At 41.8% G+C, this 19,614-nt stretch overlaps 1 protein-coding gene across 1 annotated transcript in view; it reads right to left on the reverse strand.

Annotated features, from left to right (window-relative positions):
* Positions 1-6,702, reverse strand: part of LOC139747024 (uncharacterized) — a 32,686-nt gene extending 25,984 nt beyond the window's left edge. Inside the window, exons 1-2 of the mRNA XM_071658761.1 lie at positions 6,632-6,702; positions 5,982-6,191 (exon numbers count right to left, since the gene is read on the reverse strand). Coding sequence (XP_071514862.1) covers positions 5,982-6,191; positions 6,632-6,665 — 244 coding nt within the window. The 5' untranslated portion in view covers positions 6,666-6,702. The remainder of the gene's footprint in view (positions 1-5,981; positions 6,192-6,631) is intronic.
* Positions 6,703-19,614: the final 12,912 nt, after the last annotated feature.

A 19,614-nucleotide genomic window follows, 5' to 3' on the forward strand; every position in this document is an offset into this window, starting at 1 on the left:
TAGTGAAAGAGAAAATAGAGGCATTTGGACGATTTTTGCAGGGAAAAAAAATGCAAATGAGAGGGAGATGTATAAAAGAAAGAGGCAGGAGGTCAAGAGAAAGGTGCAAGAGGTGAAAAAGAGGGCAAATGAGAGTTGGGGTGAGAGAGTATCATTAAATTTTAGGGAGAATAAAAAGATGTTTTGGAAGGAGGTAAATAAAGTGCGTAAGACAAGGGAGCAAATGGGAACTTCAGCCAAGGGGGCTAATGGGGAGGTCATAACAAGTAGTGGTGATGTGAGAAGGAGATGGAGTGAGTATTTTGAAGGTTTGTTGAATGTGTTTGATGACAGAGTGGCAGATATAGGGTGTTTTGGTCGAGGAGGTGTGCAAAGTGAGAGGGTTAGGGAAAATGATTTATTGGATTACGTGTTAATTGATAGGCGCGCGAAAGAGAGACTTTTGGATGTTAATGTGCTGAGAGGTGCAACTGGAAGGATGTCTGATCATTATATTGTGGAGACGAAGGTGAAGATCTGTAGGGGTTTTCAGAAAAGAAGAGAGAATGTTAGGGTGAAGAGAGTGGTGAGAGTAAGTGAGCTTAGGAAGGAGACTTGTGTGAGGAAGTACCAGGAGAGACTGAGTACAGAATGGAAAAAGGTGAGAACAAAGGAGTTAAGGGGAGTGGGGGAGGAATGGGATGTATTTAGGGAAGCAGTGATGGCTTGCGCAAAAGGTGCTTGTGGCATGAGAAGCGTGGGAGGTGGGTTGATTAGAAAGGGTAATGAGTGGTGGGATGAAGAAGTAAGATTATTAGTGAAAGAGAAGAGAGAGGCATTTGGACGATTGTTGCAGGGAAAAATGCAAATGAGAGGGAGATGTATAAAAGAAAGAGGCAGGAGGTCAAGAGAAAGGTGCAAGAGGTGAAAAAGAGGGCAAATGAGAGTTGGGGTGAGAGAGTATCATTAAATTTTAGTGAGAATAAAAAGATGTTTTGGAAGGAGGTAAATAAAGTGCGTAAGACAAGGGAGCAAATGGGAACTTCAGCCAAGGGGGCTAATGGGGAGGTGATAACAAGTAGTGGTGATGTGAGAAGGAGATGGAGTAAGTATTTTGAAGGTTTGTTGAATGTGTTTGATGACAGAGTGGCAGATATAGGATGTTTTGATCGAGGAGGTGTGCAAAGTGAGAGGGTTAGAGAAAATGATTTGGTCAACAGAGAAGAGGTAGTAAAAGAGTTGCGGAAGATGAAAGCTGGCAAGGCAGCAGGGTTGGGTAGTATGGCAGTGGAATTTATTAAAAAAGGGGTGACTGTATTGTTGACTGGTTGGTAAGGTTATATAATGTATGTATGATTCATGGTGAGGTGCCTGAGAATTGGCGGAATGTATGCATAGTGCCATTGTACAAAGGCAAAGGGGATAAGAGTGAGTGCTCAAATTACAGAGGTTTAAGTTTGTTGAGTATTCCTGGGAAATTATGTGGGAGGGTATTGATTGAGAGGGTGAAGGCATGTACAGGGCATCAGATAGGGGAAGATTAGTGTGGTTTCAGAAGTGGTAGAGGAATGTATGTGAGAAATACTTAGAAAAGCAAATGGATTTGTATGTAGCATTTATGGATCTGGAGAAGGCATATGATAGAGTTGATAGACATGCTCTGTGGAAGGTATTAAGAAATATGGTGTGGGAGGCAAGTTGTTAGAAGCAGTGAAAAGTTTTTCTCGAGTATGTAAGGCATGTCTACGTGTAGGAAGAGAGGAAAGTGATTGGTTCTCAGTGAATGTAGGTTTGCGGTAGGGGTGTGTGATGTCTCCATGGTTGTTTAATTTGTTTATGGATGGGGTTGTTAGGGAGGTGAATGCAAGAGTTTTGGAAAGAGTGGCAAGTATGCAGTCTGTTGTGGATGAGAGAGCTTGGGAAGTGAGTCAGTTGTTGTTCGCTGATGATACAACGCTGGTGTCTGATTCATGTGAGAAACTGCAGAAGCTGGTGACTGAGTTTGGTAAAGTGTGTGAAAGAAGAAAGTTAAGAGTAAATGTGAACAAGAGCAAGGTTATTAGGTACAGTAGGGTTGAGGGTCAAGTCAATTGGGAGGTAAGTTTGAATGGAGAAAAACTACAGGAAGTAAAGTGTTTCAGATATCTGGGAGTGGATGTGGCAGCGGATGGAACCATGGAAGCGAAAGTGAATCATAGGGTGGGGGAGGGGGCGAGAATTCTGGGAGCCTTGAAGAATGTGTGGAAGTCGAGAACATTCTCTCGGAAAGCAAAAATGGGTATGTTTGAAGGAATAGTCGTTCCAACAATGTTGTATGGTTGCGAGGCGTGGGTTATGGATGGAGTTGTGCGTAGGAGGGTGGATGTGCTGGAAATGAGATGTTTGAGAACAATATGTGGTGTGAGGTGGTTTGATCGAGTAAGTAATGTAAGGGTGAAAGAGATGTGTGGAAATAGAAACAGTGTGGTTGAGAGAGCAGAAGAGGGTGTTTTGAAATGGTTTGGTCACATGGAGAGAATGAGTGAGGAAAGATTGACCAAGAGGATATATGTGTCAAAAGTGGAGGGAGCGAGGAGAAGTGGGAGACCAAATTGGAGGTGGAAAGATGGAGTGAAAAAGATTTTGAGTGATCGGGGCCTGCACGCATTCCGCCAATCCTCAGGCACCTCACCATGAGTCATACATACATTAAATAACCTTACCAACCAGTCAATAATACAGTCACCCCCTTTTTTAATAAATTCCACTGCAATACCATCGAAACCTGCTGCCTTGTCGGCTTTCATCTTCCGCAAAGCTTTTACTACCTCTTCTCTGTTTACCAAATCATTTTCCCTAACCTTCTCGCTTTGCACACCACCTCGACCAAAACACCCTATATCTGCCACTCTATCATCAAACACATTCAACAAACCTTCAAAATACTCACTCCATCTCCTTCTCACATCACCACTACTTGTGTATATATATATATATATATATATATATATATATATATATATATATATATATATATATATATATATATATATATATATATATATATCATCCCTGGGGATAGGGGATTAAGAATACCTCCCACGTATTCCCTGCGTGTCGTAGAAGGCGACTAAAAGGGGAGGGAGCGGGGGGCTGGAAATCCTCCCCTCTCGGTTTTTTTTTTTTTTTATTTATTTTTCCAAAAGAAGGAACAGAGAATTGGGCCAGGTGAGGGTATTCCCTCAAAGGCCCAGTCCTCTGTTCTTAACGCTACCTCGCTAATGCGGGAAATGGCGAATAGTTTGAAAGAAAAGAAATATATATATATATATATATATATATATATATATATATATATATATATATATATATATATATATATATATATATATATATTGATGATGAGTTTGGTGATGACACCAAGAATCTTTTAGTTCTCCCTTTTAATAATGATTTTACTTTGCTTCCCATGTTGCTTAAATCCTTTAATATAAATGTTGCCTTTAGCAACAATAATACTATAAAGAATATCTTAATCAGGAATTCACCAGAAAGTTCTCTTGGATGCATCTATAAAGTGCCTTGTGGAAACTGTGATACATTTTATGTTGGTCAGACTGGTAAGGATCTTTCTGTTAGACTTAAGCAACATAAATATAGTATAAGAACGGGACAAGAATCAAATGCCTTGTTTAATCACGTTAAAAACTATCATCATTGTATTGATTGGAATAACGCCATCTCAGTTATTAACTGTAACTCTATTACCAAGAGAAATATCATTGAATCTTCTATTATCAAATACACAAAGAATTATAATCTTAATATTAGTGATGGTCTATACAAATTAGATAACTTTATTGTTGATAAAATTTGTAAAATGAGAAGTTTATGAACGCTCGTGGTATGTTTTGGACAATCACATGTTTACCAAATGGCGTCCTAGTTTCGTCTCCTCGATGTATATCAACTGACTGTTATATTTCTCTCTTGTGTCTCCCCTGATGATGTGATTATTACACGAAAGTGCACTTGGGAACTTATCGTGTTTCATTTTCCCCGTGGACTCATAGGAATATATTTCTTTTTCTTTCAAACTATTCGCCATTTCCCGCGTTAGCGAGGTAGCGTTAAGAACAGAGAACTGTGCCTTTGAGGGAATATCCTCACCTGGCCCCCTTCTCTGTTCCTTCTTTTGGAAAAACAAAAAAAAAAAAAATAATGAGAGGAGAGGATTTCCAGCCCCCCGCTCCCTCCCCTTTTAGTCGCCTTCTACGACACGCAAGGAATACGTGGGAAGTATTCTTTCTCCCCTATCCCCTATGTGAATAAGAGCAAGGTTATTAGGTACAGTAGGGTTGAGGGTCAATTCGACTGGGAGGTGAGTTTGAATGGAGAAAAACTGGAGGAAGTGAAGTGTTTTAGATATCTGGGAGTGGATCTGGCAGCGGATGGAACCATGGAAGCGGAAGTGGATCATAGGGTGGGGGAGGGGGCGAAAATTCTGGGAGCCTTGAAGAATGTGTGGAAGTCGAGAACATTATCTCGGAAAGCAAAAATGGGTATGTTTGAAGGAATAGTGGTTCCAACAATGTTGTATGGTTGCGAGGCGTGGACTATGGATAGAGTTGTGCGCAGGAGGATGGATGTGCTGGAAATGAGATGTTTGAGGACAATGTGTGGTATGAGGTGGTTTGATCGAGTAAGTAACGTAAGGGTAAGAGAGATGTGTGGAAATAAAAAGAGCGTGGTTGAGAGAGCAGAAGAGGGTGTTTTGAAATGGTTTGGTCACATGGAGAGAATGAGTGAGGAAAGATTGACGAAGAGGATATATGTGTCGGAGGTGGAGGGAACGAGGAGAAGAGGGAGACCAAATTGGAGGTGGAAAGATGGAGTGAAAAAGATTTTGTGTGATCGGGGCCTGAACATGCAGGAGGGTGAAAGGAGGGCAAAGAATAGAGTGAATTGGAGCGATGTGGTATACCGGGGTTGACGTGCTGTCAGTGGATTGAATCAAGGCATGTGTATAGGGGTGGGTTGAGCCATTTCTTTCGTCTGTTTCCTTGCGCTACCTCGCAAACGCGGGAGACAGCGACAAAGCAAAAAAAAAAAAAAAAAAAAAAAAAAATATATATATATATATATATATATATATATATATATATATATATATATATATATATATATATATATATATATATCCCTGGGGATAGGGGATTAAGAGTACTTCCCACGTATTCCCTGCGTGTCGTAGAAGGCGACTAAAAGGGGAGGGAGCGGGGGGCTGGAAATCCTCCCCTCTCGTTTTTTTTTTTTTTTTTTTTTTTTTTTTTTTTTTTTTCCAAAAGAAGGAACAGAGAATTGGGCCAGGTGAGGGTATTCCCTCAAAGGCCCAGTCCTCTGTTCTTAACGCTACCTCGCTAATGCGGGAAATGGCGAATAGTTTGAAAGAAAAAGATATATATATATATATATATATATATATATATATATATATATATATATATATATATATATATATACATATATATATATATATATATATATATATATATATATATATATATATATATATATATATATGTATATATATATATATATATATATATATATATATATATATATATATATATATATATATTTCTTTTTTCTTTCATACTATTCGCCATTTCCCGCGTCAGCGAGGTAGCGTTAAGAACAGAGGACTGGGCCTCTGAGGAAACATCCTCATCCAGCCCCCTTCTCTGTTCCTTCCTTTGGAAAAAAAAAGAAAAAAGAGAGGGGAGGATTTCCAGCCCCCGCTCCCTTCCCTTTTAGTCGCCTTCTACGACACGCAGGGAATACCTGGGAAGTATTCTTTCTCCCCTATCCCCAGGGAAAATATACATATATATATATATATATATATATATATATATATATATATATATATATATATATATATATATATATATATATATATATATATATATCGTCTCCTACTGCCCAGCGTTCTTCCTTGTTTCTATATAACCAGCACTGACCGCCCTTGAGCTGCGACTCGAGGTTCTCGACGCGGTCGTACAACTGGAAGAAGGTTCCTCGACTATGGAGAAAGAAGATCTTGAAGCGGGCGCACATGGTGAGGGAATCCATCCTCCGAGTTCGGTCGACTTCCTCGGGATACTCTGCCACCGTCCACCAGCTAGCCACACCGTCCTTCTGGAACTCCAGCACCTGGATGCTCGCGGTGCCTGGAATAGACGTGGATTCCAGATGAATGATGGGAGAAATGAAAATGAAAATTGCGAGTGGCCAGGGGACTACTGGAAGTACGAGGAATAGTACCTGGAGATGGAATTCTAGAGCATTTGTCAAAGGATGATAACAGAAACCTATACACAAAGACAAATGACAGACTATAACTACGATTTCCCATCTGGTCTGAAGGAATGATTGAGCCATCCTTGTGTATCCGTGCACCATGAGCCACCCTTGTGTGCACAAATGTATCTAACAGTGAACTGTTAAATGGAAAGTTAGTCCAAACTGTTAACACTAAAGTTAATGAGAGCTGACAGTCAGAGACAAATGGGCCATTTGTTAGATAGCATCAAAGGTTATTGGCAACTAACGGTTAGAAGGACAGATGATCCATCTGTTAACCCATCCTGGTCCAGGGCCATCCCCTCACCTTGAAACAGAAGCAACAGCCCCAAGAGCAGCATCACACCTCGTCGCAAAGCCGTCTTGTTGATCCAGCCAGACACCATCTTCACTGCAAGTGTCGGGGGGGGGGGGGGGGGGGGGGGGGGGGGGGGGTGGGGGGTCACCTTGTTTAAAAGAGTTAATCAGTTTTCACTTGATGGCTCCCAGAGAACTCAAGAAAAAGTCCTTGAGGTATTTAGAAAACTAGTCTTGACCATGAAATGGACAAGCCCCCCAAAACAAATATCATATCACAAGTGTATGGTAAATTCAGAATCCAAAAATCCAGACACCTACCAGATGAAACCCTCAAGACGCCCTCTTACCTCTAAATACCTTTCAGATGAGGTACTCTGGACGCTTCCTTGTGTCCGAACACCTCTCAGACGCCACCTCGCCCGCTCTCGCCTCCAAACACCTCCTCCCAGAGGCCTCCTTTAGACACCTCCTCGACTCCAGTCAAATGAAAATACTGCGATCAGTTCCTCACCTTTGAGTAAGAACTGGACATCACCTAGGTTCTGAGGACGCCTCACTGGAGAGGGACCAGTATGAGCATCTCTTGTAAAGGCCCGGCAGCACCTCCCACTGGGACTCCTGGGGATATATCCGACCCTCTTAACTCTGGTTGCCATTTGAAAACCGTTCTGTATTTACGACCTCACAATCGAAACTCAATCTCGAGCCTGAAGCTATACTCGATTCCCCTTCAATGTTCATGGCATCAGGAGACTTTGGTTGACTGGTTGTTTGGATGTAAGCCTAGTCACGTAAGTACCAAGGGTCACTGATATCATCAAGGCCCCCTACGTCAAGTTTCATCCACCCACACGCAAAATCTTACCACTCCTTCTTCAGGAATTTAGAAACCACATTACAATCTCCAAATAGTGGCCCAGAATTAGGGACCACGCATATTCTTCATGTTCTGCATTGTGTATAATGTGTTGTGTTTGAAATATACAAAGGAAGAGATCCGATAAAAGTCTGCTGCCGGCCTGATAGTGTTATTGGGTATAGTCCCAGATATTCATAAGTGGAGACCAATACTTTGCTATTGGTCTAGTGGAGGTCCCACTGAATGTCAAGGGGATAGTGAGTGCCACTGAACTCAAAGGTTAAGTGTATGTAAAAAAAAAAAAAAAAAAAGGAGCGTTCAATACCTCTCTCGAGCTGGATCATGCGAACCGTCCCAGCACTTGAGCGCAGGCGCGTACCTTACCCAGCACCAGAACAAAGGGTAGGGTCACATATGCGTGAGTGGTAAGAAAAAATAGTAAAAGCTTCTGCAGTGGTCTGATTTGGAAAAAGAGGATATCGGGGTTGGTTTTAGGATTTAGTTTTGTGTCCACTTTATAGATAGGGATGTCTTTTCTTTCTCAGTATTTTTTCTTTTTCGCTTCTCTTTTTCTTTCTTTCACCCACTGTAGCTGCGAGGTCTTCGTTTATCCCCAGACTAAGCCTCCTACATTGGCGAGCTTGTAATGTGGAACGACGGAGCCATACATTATCTCTCTCTCTCTCTCTCTCTCTCTCTCTCTCTCTCTCTCTCTCTCTCTCTCTCTCTCTCTCTCTCTCTCTCTCTCTCATATGTACACTTTGGTTCGAAACTTAAGGATTCATAATCTTTACCAGTAACACATAATAGGCTTCAGAAACGCAATATTACATATCTCATTACTTCAAGACGAGACGTTTCCTGTTCTCTCTAGATCTCCACAGTTCAAATATAGAAAAGATATATTTAGGTATGTGGCTAAGTATCTATATGTCATTATGTTCCTGAAGTTATGAAACGCTTTGAATTCTGTGTACCCTTCCTTCTTGGGGAAGGGAGAATTTGATTGGCTAGTGTTTCTTCTTTCATTCTGATCTATCATCTCTTCTTTGTCTTTAATTGTTTTAATGACTCGTTTTCATCATTCTCGTCTTCAGCAGATCCAAAAGAATTATTCCCTTCCTTTAAGTCTAGATTTAAACGTTCGTTCTGATGATACTAAGAAAATAATATTCGTCAGGTAAATAGATTTTGTAAGATCTGTCCTCAGACACTAAGATATCAGGTGTTCGATTTCAAAATATTGATCAACATTTCCCGTATAACGCCAAGCTTTGACAAATTCTAGTAGGAGAACAGAGACACCTTTATTTTTTGAGAATTTGTGCATGAATCAGTAAACCCAATATTCCATCAATCTTTGTATTATGGATCCCTTCTCATACATTCAGAATTGGTTACATGGGTTTGGAATGTCATTTTCAACACCTAAAAACTAACAAGTTGGTCGCTTTGACATTGAAACATATATATATATATATATATATATATATATATATATATATATATATATATATATATATATATATATATATATATATATATATATATATATATATATATATATATATATATATATATTTGCTTTGTCGCTGTCTCCCGCGTAAGCAAGGTAGCGCAAGGAAACAGGCCCAACCCACCCACATTCACATGAATATACATACACGTCCACACACGCAAATATACATACCTATACATCTCAACTTATGCATATATGTATATACTCACAGACATATACATATATACACATGTACACATTTCATACTATCTGCCTTTATTCATTCCTATCGCCACCTCCGAAACATGAAATAACAGCCCCTTCCCCCCTCATGTGCGCGAGGTAGCGCTAGGAAATGACAACAAAAGCCACATTTGTTCACACTCAGTCTCTAGCTGTCATGTAATAATGCCCGAAACCACAGCTCCCTTTCCACATCCAGGCCCCACACAACTTTCCATGGTTTACCCAAGACGCTTCATATGCCCTCTTCCAATCCATTGACAGCATGTCGACCCCGGTATACGACATCGTTCCAATTCACTTTATTCCTTGCACGCCTTTCACCCAACTGCATGTTCAGGCCCCGATCACTCAAAATCTTTTTCACTCCATCTTTCCACCTACAAATTGTTCTCCCACTTCTCCTCGTTCCCTCAACCTCTGACAAAGATATCCTCTTGGTCAATCTTTCCTCACTCATTCTCTCCATGTGACCAAACCATTTCAAAACACCCTCTTCTGCTCTCTCAAACACACTCTTTTTATTAACACACATCTCCATTACCTTATTATTACTTACTCGATCAAACCACCTCATACCACATATTGTCCTCAAATATCTCATTTCCAGCACATCCACCCTCCTCCTCACAACTCTATTTATAGCCCACCCCTCGCAACCATATACCATTGTTTGAACCACTATTCCTTCAAACATACCCATTTTTGCTTTCCGAGATAATGTTCTCGACTTCCACACATTCTTCAACGCTCCCAGAACTTTGCCCCCTCCTCTACCCTATGATTCACTTCCGCTTCCATGGTTCCATCCGCTGCCAAATCCACTCCCAGATATCTAAAACACTTCATTTTCTCCACTTTTTCTCCATTCAAACTTAACTCCCAATTGACTTTTCCCTCAATGCTACTCTACCTAATAACCTTGCTCTTATTCACATTTACTCTTAACTTTCTTATTTCACACACTTTACTAAACTCAGTCGCCAGCTTCTGCAGATTCTCACACGAATCAGCCACCAGCGCTGTATCATCAGCGAACCACAACTGACTCACTTCCCAAGCTCTCTCATCCACAACAGACTGCATACCTGCCCCTCTTTCCAAAACTCTTGCATTCACTTCCATAACAACCCCATCCATAAACAAATTAAACAACCATGGAGACATCACACACCCCTGCCGTAAACCAACATTCACTGAGAACCAATCACTTTCCTCTTTTCCCACAAGTACACATGCCTTACATCCTCGATAAAAACTTTTCACTGCTTCTAACAACTTGGCTCCCACACCATATATTCTTAATACCTTCCACAGAGCATCTCTATCAATATATCATATGCCTTCTCCAGATCCATAAATGCTACACAAACCCATATGCTTTTCTAAGTATTTCTCACATACATTCTTCAAAGCAAACACCTGATCCACACATCCTCTACCACTTCTGAAACCACATTTGCTCTTCCCCAATCTAATGCTCTGTACCTGCCTTCACCCTCTCAATCAATTCCTCCCATATAATTTCCCAGGAATACTCAACAAACTTATACCTCTGTAATTTGAGCACTCACTTTTATCCCCATTGCCTTTGTACAATGGCACTATGCAAACATTCCGCCAATCCTCAGGCACCTCACCAGGAGTCGTGCATACCTTAAATAACCTTACTAACCAGTCAACAATACAGTCACCCCGTTTTTTAATGAGTTCCAACGCAATACCATCCAAACCCGCTGCCTTGCAGGCTTTCATCTTCCTCAGAGTTTTTACTACCTCTTCTCTGTTTACCAAATCATTCTCCCTAACCTTCTCACTTTGCACACCACCTCGACCAAAACACCCTATATCTGCATATCATCAAACATATTCAACAAACCTTCAAAATACTCACTCCATCTTCTTCTCACATCACCACTACTTGCTATCCCCTCCCCATTTGCCCCCTTCACTGAAGTTCCCATTGATTCCCTTGTCTTACGCACTTTATTTACCTCCTTCCAAAGCATCTTTTTATTCTGCCCAAGATTTAATGATACTCCCTCACCCCAACTCTCATTTGCCCTCTTTTTCACCTCTTATACCTTTCTCTTGACCTCCTGCCTCTCTCTTTTATACATCTCCCATTCATTTGCACTATTTCCCTGCAGAAATCGTCCAAATGCCTCTCTCTTCTCTTTCACCAAAAATCTTAATTCTTCATCCCACCACTCACTACCCTTCCTAATCTGCCCACCTGCCACGCTTCTCATGCCACAAGCATCTATTGCACAAGCCAACACTGCTTCCCTAAATACATCCCATTCCTCCCCAACTCCCCTTACCTCCTTTGTTCTCACATTTTTTAATTATGTACTCATTCTCTCCTGGTACTTCCTCACACAAGTCTCCTTCCCAAGCTCACTTACTCTCACCACTCTCTTCACCCCAACATTCTCTCTTCTTTTCAGAAAACCTCTGCAAATCTTCACTTTTGCCTCCACAAGATAGTGATCAGACATCCCTCCATTTGCACCTCTCAGCACATTAATATCCAAAAGTCTCTTTTTCGCGCGCCTATCAATTACCACGTAATCCAATAACGCTCTCTGGCCATCTCTCCTACTTACATACGAATACTTATGTATGTCTCTCTTTTTAAACCAGGTATTTCCAATCACCAGTCCTTTTTCAGCCCAAAAATCTACAAGCTCCTCACTATTTACATTTACAACACTGAACACCCCATGTACGCCAATTATTCCCTCAACTGCCATATTATTCACCTTTGCATTCAAATCACCCATCACTATGACCCGGTCTCGTGCATCAAAACTACTAACAAACTCACTTAGCTGCTCCCAAAACACTTGCCTTTCATGATCTTTCTTCTCTTGCCCAGGTGCATATGCACCAATAATCACGCATCTCTCTCCATCCACTTTCAGTTTTAGCCATATAAATCTAGAGTTTACTTTCTTACACTTTTCTTTTATCCCTGGGGATAGGGGAGAAAGAATACTTCCCACGTATTCCCTGCGTGTCGTAGAAGGCGACTAAAAGGGGAGGGAGCGGGTGGCTGGAAATCCTCCCCTCTCGTTTTTTTCAATTTTCCAAAAGAAGGAGCAGAGAAGGGGGCCAGGTGAGGATATTTCCTCGAAGGCCCTGTCCTCTGTTCTTAACGCTACCTCACTATTGTGGGAAATGGTGAATAGTACGAAAGAAAGAGAAGACTTTCTTACACTCTATTACATACTCCCACCACTCCTGTTTCAGGAATAGTGCTACTCCTTCCCTTGCTCTTGCTCTCTCAATAACCCCAGACTTTACTCACAAGACATTCCCAAACCACTCTTCACCTTTACCCTTGAGCTTCGTTTCACTCAGAGCCAAAGCATCCAGGTTCCTTTCCTAAAACATACTACCTATCTCTCCTTTTTTCTCATCTTGGTTATATCCACACACATTTAGACACCCCAGTCTGAGCTTTCGAGGAGGATGAGCATTCCCCGCGTGACTCCTTCTGTTTCCCCTTTTAGAAAGTTAAAATTCAAGGAGGAGAAGGTTTCCAGCCCCTCGCTCCCGTCCCCTTTAGTCGCCTTCTACGACACGTGAGGAATGCGTGGGAAGTGTTCTTTCTTCCCTATGCCCAGGGATCATATATATATATATATATATATATATATATATATATATATATATATATATATATATATATATATATATATATATATATATATACATATCCCTGGGGATAGGGGTTTAAGAATACTTCCCACGTATTCCCTGCGTGTCGTAGAAGGCGACTAAAAGGGTAGAGAGCGGGGGGCTGGAATTCCTCCCCTCTCGTTTTTTTTTTCAAATTTTCCAAAAGAAGGAACAGAGGGGGGCCAGGTGAGGATATTCCAAAAAAGGCCCAGTCCTCTGTTCTTAGCGCTACCTCGCTAATGCGGGAAATGGCGAATAGTTTAGAAAAATATATATATATATATATATATATATATATATATATATATATATATATATATATATATATATATATTCCCTGGGGATAGGGGAGAAAGAATACTTCCCACGTATTCCCTGCGTGTCGTAGAAGGCGACTAAAAGGGAAGGGAGCGGGGGGCTGGAAATCCTCCCCTCTCGTTTTTTTTTTTTTTTTTTTTTTAATTTTCCAAAAGAAGGAACAGAGAAGAGGTCCAGGTGAGGATATTCCCTCAAAGGCCCAGTCCTCTGTTCTTAACGCTACCTCGCTATCGCGGGAAATAGCGAATAGTATGAAAAAAAAAAAAAAAATATATATATATATTATCCCTGGGGATAGGGGAGAAAGAATACTTCCTAAGTATTCCCTGCGTGTCGTAGAAGGCGACTAAAAGGGGAGGGAGCGGGGGGCTGGAAATCCTCCCCTCTTGTTTTTTTTTTTTTGATTTTCCAAAAGAAGGATCAGAGAGGGGGCCAGGTTAGGATATTCCCTCAGAGGCCCAGTCCTCTGTTCTTAACGCTACCTTGCTAATGCGGGAAATGGCGAATAGTTTGAAAGAAAGAAAGATATATATATATATATATATATATATATATATATATATATATATATATATATATATATATATATATATATATTTTTTTTTTTTTTTTTTTTTTTTTTTTTGCTTTGTCGCTGTCTCCCGCGTTTGCGAGGTAGCGCAAGGAAACAGACGAAAGAAATGGCCCAACCCACCCCCATACACATGTATATACATACGTCCACACACGCAAATATACATACCTACACAGCTTTCCATGGTTTACCCCAGACGCTTCACATGCCCTGATTCAATCCACTGACAGCACGTCAACCCCGGTATACCACATCGATCCAATTCACTCTATTCCTTGCCCTCCTTTCACCCTCCTGCATGTTCAGGCCCCGATCACACAAAATCTTTTTCACTCCATCTTTCCACCTTCAATTTGGTCTCCCTCTTCTCCTCGTTCCCTCCACCTCCGACGCATATATCCTCTTGGTCAATCTTTCCTCACTCATTCTCTCCATGTGACCAAACCATTTCAAAACACCCTCTTCTGCTCTCTCCACCACGCTCTTTTTATTTCCACACATCTCTCTCACCCTTACGTTACTTACTCGATCAAACCACCTCACACCACACATTGTCCTCAAACATCTCATCTCTAGCACATCCATCCTCCTGCGCACAACTCTATCCATAGCCCACGCCTCGCAACCATACAACATTGTTGGAACCACTATTCCTTCAAACATACCCATTTTTGCTTTCCGAGATAATGTTCTCGACTTCCACACATTCTTCAAGGCTCCCAGAATTTTCGCCCCCTCCCCCACCCTATGATCCACTTCCGCTTCCATGGTTCCATCCACTGCCAGATCCACTCCCAGATATCTAAAACACTTCACTTCCTCCAGTCTCTCTCCATTCAAACTCACCTCCCAATTGACTTGACCCTCAACCCTACTGTACCTAATAACCTTGCTCTTATTCACGTTTACTCTTAACTTTCTTCTTTCACACACTTTACCAAACTCAGTCACCAGCTTCTGCAGTTTCTCACATGAATCAGCCACCAGCGCTGTATCATCAGCGAACAACAGCTGACTCACTTCCCAAGCTCTCTCATCCCCAACAGACTTCATACTTGCCCCTCTTTCCAAAATTCTTGCATTTACCTCCCTAACAACCCCATCCATAAACAAATTAAACAACCATGGAGACATCACACACCCCTGCCGTAAACCTACATTCACTGAGAACCAATCACTCTCCTCTCTTCCTACACGTACACATGCCTTACATCCTCGATAAAAACTTTTCACTGCTTCTAACAACTTGCCTCCCACACCATATATTCTTAATACCTTCCACAGAGCATCTCTATCAACTCTATCATATGCCTTCTCCAGATCCATAAATGCTACATACAAATCCATTTGCTTTTCTAAGTATTTCTCACATACATTCTTCAAAGCAAACACCTGATCCACACATCCTCTACCACTTCTGAAACCACACTGCTCTTCCCCAATCTGATGCTCTGTACATGCCTTCACCCTCTCAATCAATACCCTCCAATATAATTTACCAGGAATACTCAACAAACTTATACCTCTGTAATTTGAGCACTCACTCTTATCCCCTTTGCCTTTGTACAATGGCACTATGCACGCATTCCGCCAATCCTCAGGCACCTCACCATGAGTCATACATACATTAAATAACCTTACCAACCAGTCAACAATACAGTCACCCCCTTTTTTAATAAATTCCACTGCAATACCATCCAAACCTGCTGCCTTGCCGGCTTTCATCTTCCGGAAAGCTTTTACTACCTCTTCGCTGTTTACCAAATCATTTTCCCTAACCCTCTCACTTTGCACACCACCTCGACCAAAACACCCTATATCTGCCACTCTATCATCAAACACATTCAACAAACCTTCAAAATACTCACTCCATCTCCTTCTCACATCACCACTACTTGTTATCACCTCCCCATTTGCGCCCTTCACTGAAGTTCCCATTTGCTCCCTTGCTTTACGCACTTTATTTACCTCCTTCCAGAACATCTTTTTATTCTCCCTAAAATTTAATGATACTCTCTCACCCCAACTCTCATTTGCCCTTTTTTCACCTCTTGCACCTTTCTCTTGACTTCCTGTCTCTTTCTTTTATACATCTCCCACTCAATTGCATTTTTTCCCTGCAAAAATCGTCCAAATGCCTCTCTCTTCTCTTTCACTAATAATCTTACTTCTTCATCCCACCACTCACTACCCTTTCTAATCAATATATATATATATATATATATATATATATATATATATATATATATATATATTTTTTTTTTTTTTTTTTTTTTTTATACTTTGTCGCTGTCTCCCGCGTTTGCGAGGTAGCGCAAGGAAACAGACGAAAGAAATGGCCCAACCCCCCCCATACACATGTACATACACACGTCCACACACGCAAATATACATACCTACACAGCTTTCCATGGTTTACCCCAGACGCTTCACATGCCTTGATTCAATCCACTGACAGCACGTCAACCCCTGTATACCACATCGCTCCAATTCACTCTATTCCTTGCCCTCCTTTCACCCTCCTGCATGTTCAGGCCCCGATCACACAAAATCCTTTTCACTCCATCTTTCCACCTCCAATTTGGTCTCCCTCTTCTCCTCGTTCCCTCCACCTCCGACACATATATCCTCTTGGTCAATCTTTCCTCACTCATTCTCTCCATGTGCCCAAACCATTTCAAAACACCCTCTTCTGCTCTCTCAACCACGCTCTTTTTATTTCCACACATCTCTCTTACCCTTACGTTACTTACTCGATCAAACCACCTCACACCACACATTGTCCTCAAACATCTCATTTCCAGCACATCCATCCTCCTACGCACAACTCTATCCATAGCCCACGCCTCGCAACCATACAACATTGTTGGAACTACTATTCCTTCAAACATACCCATTTTTGCTTTCCGGGATAATGTTCTCGACTTCCACACATTTTTCAAGGCTCCCAAAATTTTCGCCCCCTCCCCCACCCTATGATCCACTTCCGCTTCCATGGTTCCATCCGCTGACAGATCCACTCCCAGATATCTAAAACACCTCACCTCCTCCAGCCTCTCACCATTCAAACTCACCTCCCAATTGACTTGACCCTCAACCCTACTGTACCTAATAACCTTGCTCTTATTGACATTTACTCTCAACTTTCTTCTTCCACACACTTTACCAAACTCCGTCACCAGCTTCTGCAGTTTCTCACATGAATCCGCCACCAGCGCTGTATCATCAGCGAACAACAACTGATGTTCTGGAAGGAGGTAAATAGGGTGCGTAAGACAAGGGAGCAAATGGGAACTTCAGTGAAGGGCGTAAATGGGGAGGTGATAACAAGTAGTGGTGATGTGAGAAGGAGATGGAATGAGTATTTTGAAGATTTGTTGAATGTGTCTGATGACAGAGTGGCAGATATAGGGTGTTTGGGTCGAGGTGGTGTGCAAAGTGAGAGGGTTAGGGAAAATGATTTGGTAAACAGAGAAGAGGTAGTAAAAGCTTTGCGGAAGATGAAAGCCGGCAAGGCAGCAGGTTTGGATGGTATTGCAGTGGAATTTATTAAAAAAGGGGGTGACTGTATTGTTGACTGGTTGGTAAGGTTATTTAATGTATGTATGACTCATGGTGAGGTGCCTGATGATTGGCGGAATGCTTGCATATATATATATATATATATATATATATATATATATATATATATATATATATATATATATATATATATATATATACATATATATATATATATTTTTTTTTTCTTTTTTTTTGCTTTGTCGCTGTATCCCGCGTTTGCGAGGTAGCGCAAGGAAACAGACGAAAGAAATGGCCCAACCCACCCCCATACACATGTATATACATACGTCCACACACGAAAATATACATACCTACACAGCTTTCCATGGTTTACCCCAGACGCTTCACATGCCTTGATTCCATCCACTGACAGCACGTCAACCCCGGTATAACACATCGCTCCAATTCACTCTATTCCTTGCCCTCCTTTCACCCTCCTGCATGTTCAGGCCCCGATCACACAAAATCTTTTTCACTCCATCTTTCCACCTCCAATTTGGTCTCCCTCTTCTCCTCGTTCCCTCCACCTCCGACACATATATCCTCTTCGTCAATCTTTCCTCACTCATTCTCTCCATGTGCCCAAACCATTTCAAAACACCCTCTTCTGCTCTCTAAACCACGCTCTTTTTATTTCCACACATCTCTCTTACCCTTACGTTACTTACTCGATCAAACCACGTCACACCACACATTTTCCTCAAACATCTCATTTCTAGCACATCCATCCTCCTGCGTACAACTCTATCCATAGCCCACGCCTCGCAACCATACAACATTATTGGAACCACTATTCCTTCAAACATACCCATTTTTGCTTTCCGAGATAATGTTCTCGACTTCCACACATTCTTCAAGGCTCCCAGAATTTTCGCCCCCTCCCCCACCCTATGATCCAATTCCGCTTCCATGGTTCCATCCGCTGCCAGATCCACTCCCAGATATCTAAAACACTTCACTTCCTCCAGTTTTTCTCCATTCAAACTCACCTCCCAATTGACTTGACCCTCAACCCTACTGTACCTAATAACCTTGCTCTTATTCACATTTACTCGTAACTTTCTTCTTTCACACACTTTACCAAACTCAGTCACCAGCTTCTGCAGTTTCTCACATGAATCAGCCACCAGCGCTGTATCATCAGCGAACAACAACTGACTCACTTCCCAAGCTCTCTCATATATATATTTTTTCGCTGTCTCCCGCGTTTGCGAGGTAGCGCAAGGAAACAGACGAAAGAAATGGCCCAACCCACCCCCATACACATGTATATACATACGTCCACACACGCAAATATACATACCTACACAACTTTCCATGGTTTACCCCAGACGCTTCACATGCCCTGATTCAATCCACTGACAGCACGTCAACCCCGGTATACCACATCGATCCAATTCACTCTATTCCTTGCCCTCCTTTCACCCTCCTGCATGTTCAGGCCCCGATCACACAAAATCTTTTTCACTCCATCTTTCCACCTCCAATTTGGTCTCCCTCTTCCCCTCGTTCCCTCCACCTCCGATGCATATATCCTCTTGGTCAATCTTTCCTCACTCATTCTCTCCATGTGCCCAAACAACTTCAAAACACCCTCTTCTGCTCTCTCAACCACGCTCTTTTTATTTCCACACATCTCTCTTACCCTTACGTTACTCACTCGATCAAACCACCTCACACCACACATTGTCCTCAAACATCTCATTTCCAGCACATCCATCCTCCTGCGCACAACTCTATCCATAGCCCACGCCTCGCAACCATACAACATTGTCGGAACCACTATTCCCTCAAACATACCTATTTTTGCTTTCCGAGATAATGTTCTTGACTTCCACACATTCTTCAAGGCCCCCAGAATTTTCGCCCCCTCCCCCACCCTATGATCCACTTCCGCTTCCATGGTTCCATCCGCTGCCAGATCCACTTCCAGATATCTAAAACACTCCACTTCCTCCAGTTTTTCTCCATTCAAACCCACCTCCCAATTGACTTGACCCTCAACCCCACTGTACCCAATAACCCCGCTCTTACTCACACCCACTCCTAACTTTCTTTTTCCACACACTTTACCAAACTCAGTCACCAGCTTCTGCAGTTTCTCACATGAATCAGCCACCAGCGCTCTATCATCAGCGAACAACAACTGACTCACTTCCCAAGCTCTCTCATCCCCAACAGACTTCATACTTGCCCCTCTTTCCAAAACTCTTGCATTTACCTCCCTAACAACCCCATCCATAAACA

Source organism: Panulirus ornatus, chromosome 67, assembly GCF_036320965.1.
Source record: "Panulirus ornatus isolate Po-2019 chromosome 67, ASM3632096v1, whole genome shotgun sequence".
Lineage (NCBI taxonomy): Eukaryota > Metazoa > Arthropoda > Malacostraca > Decapoda > Palinuridae > Panulirus > Panulirus ornatus.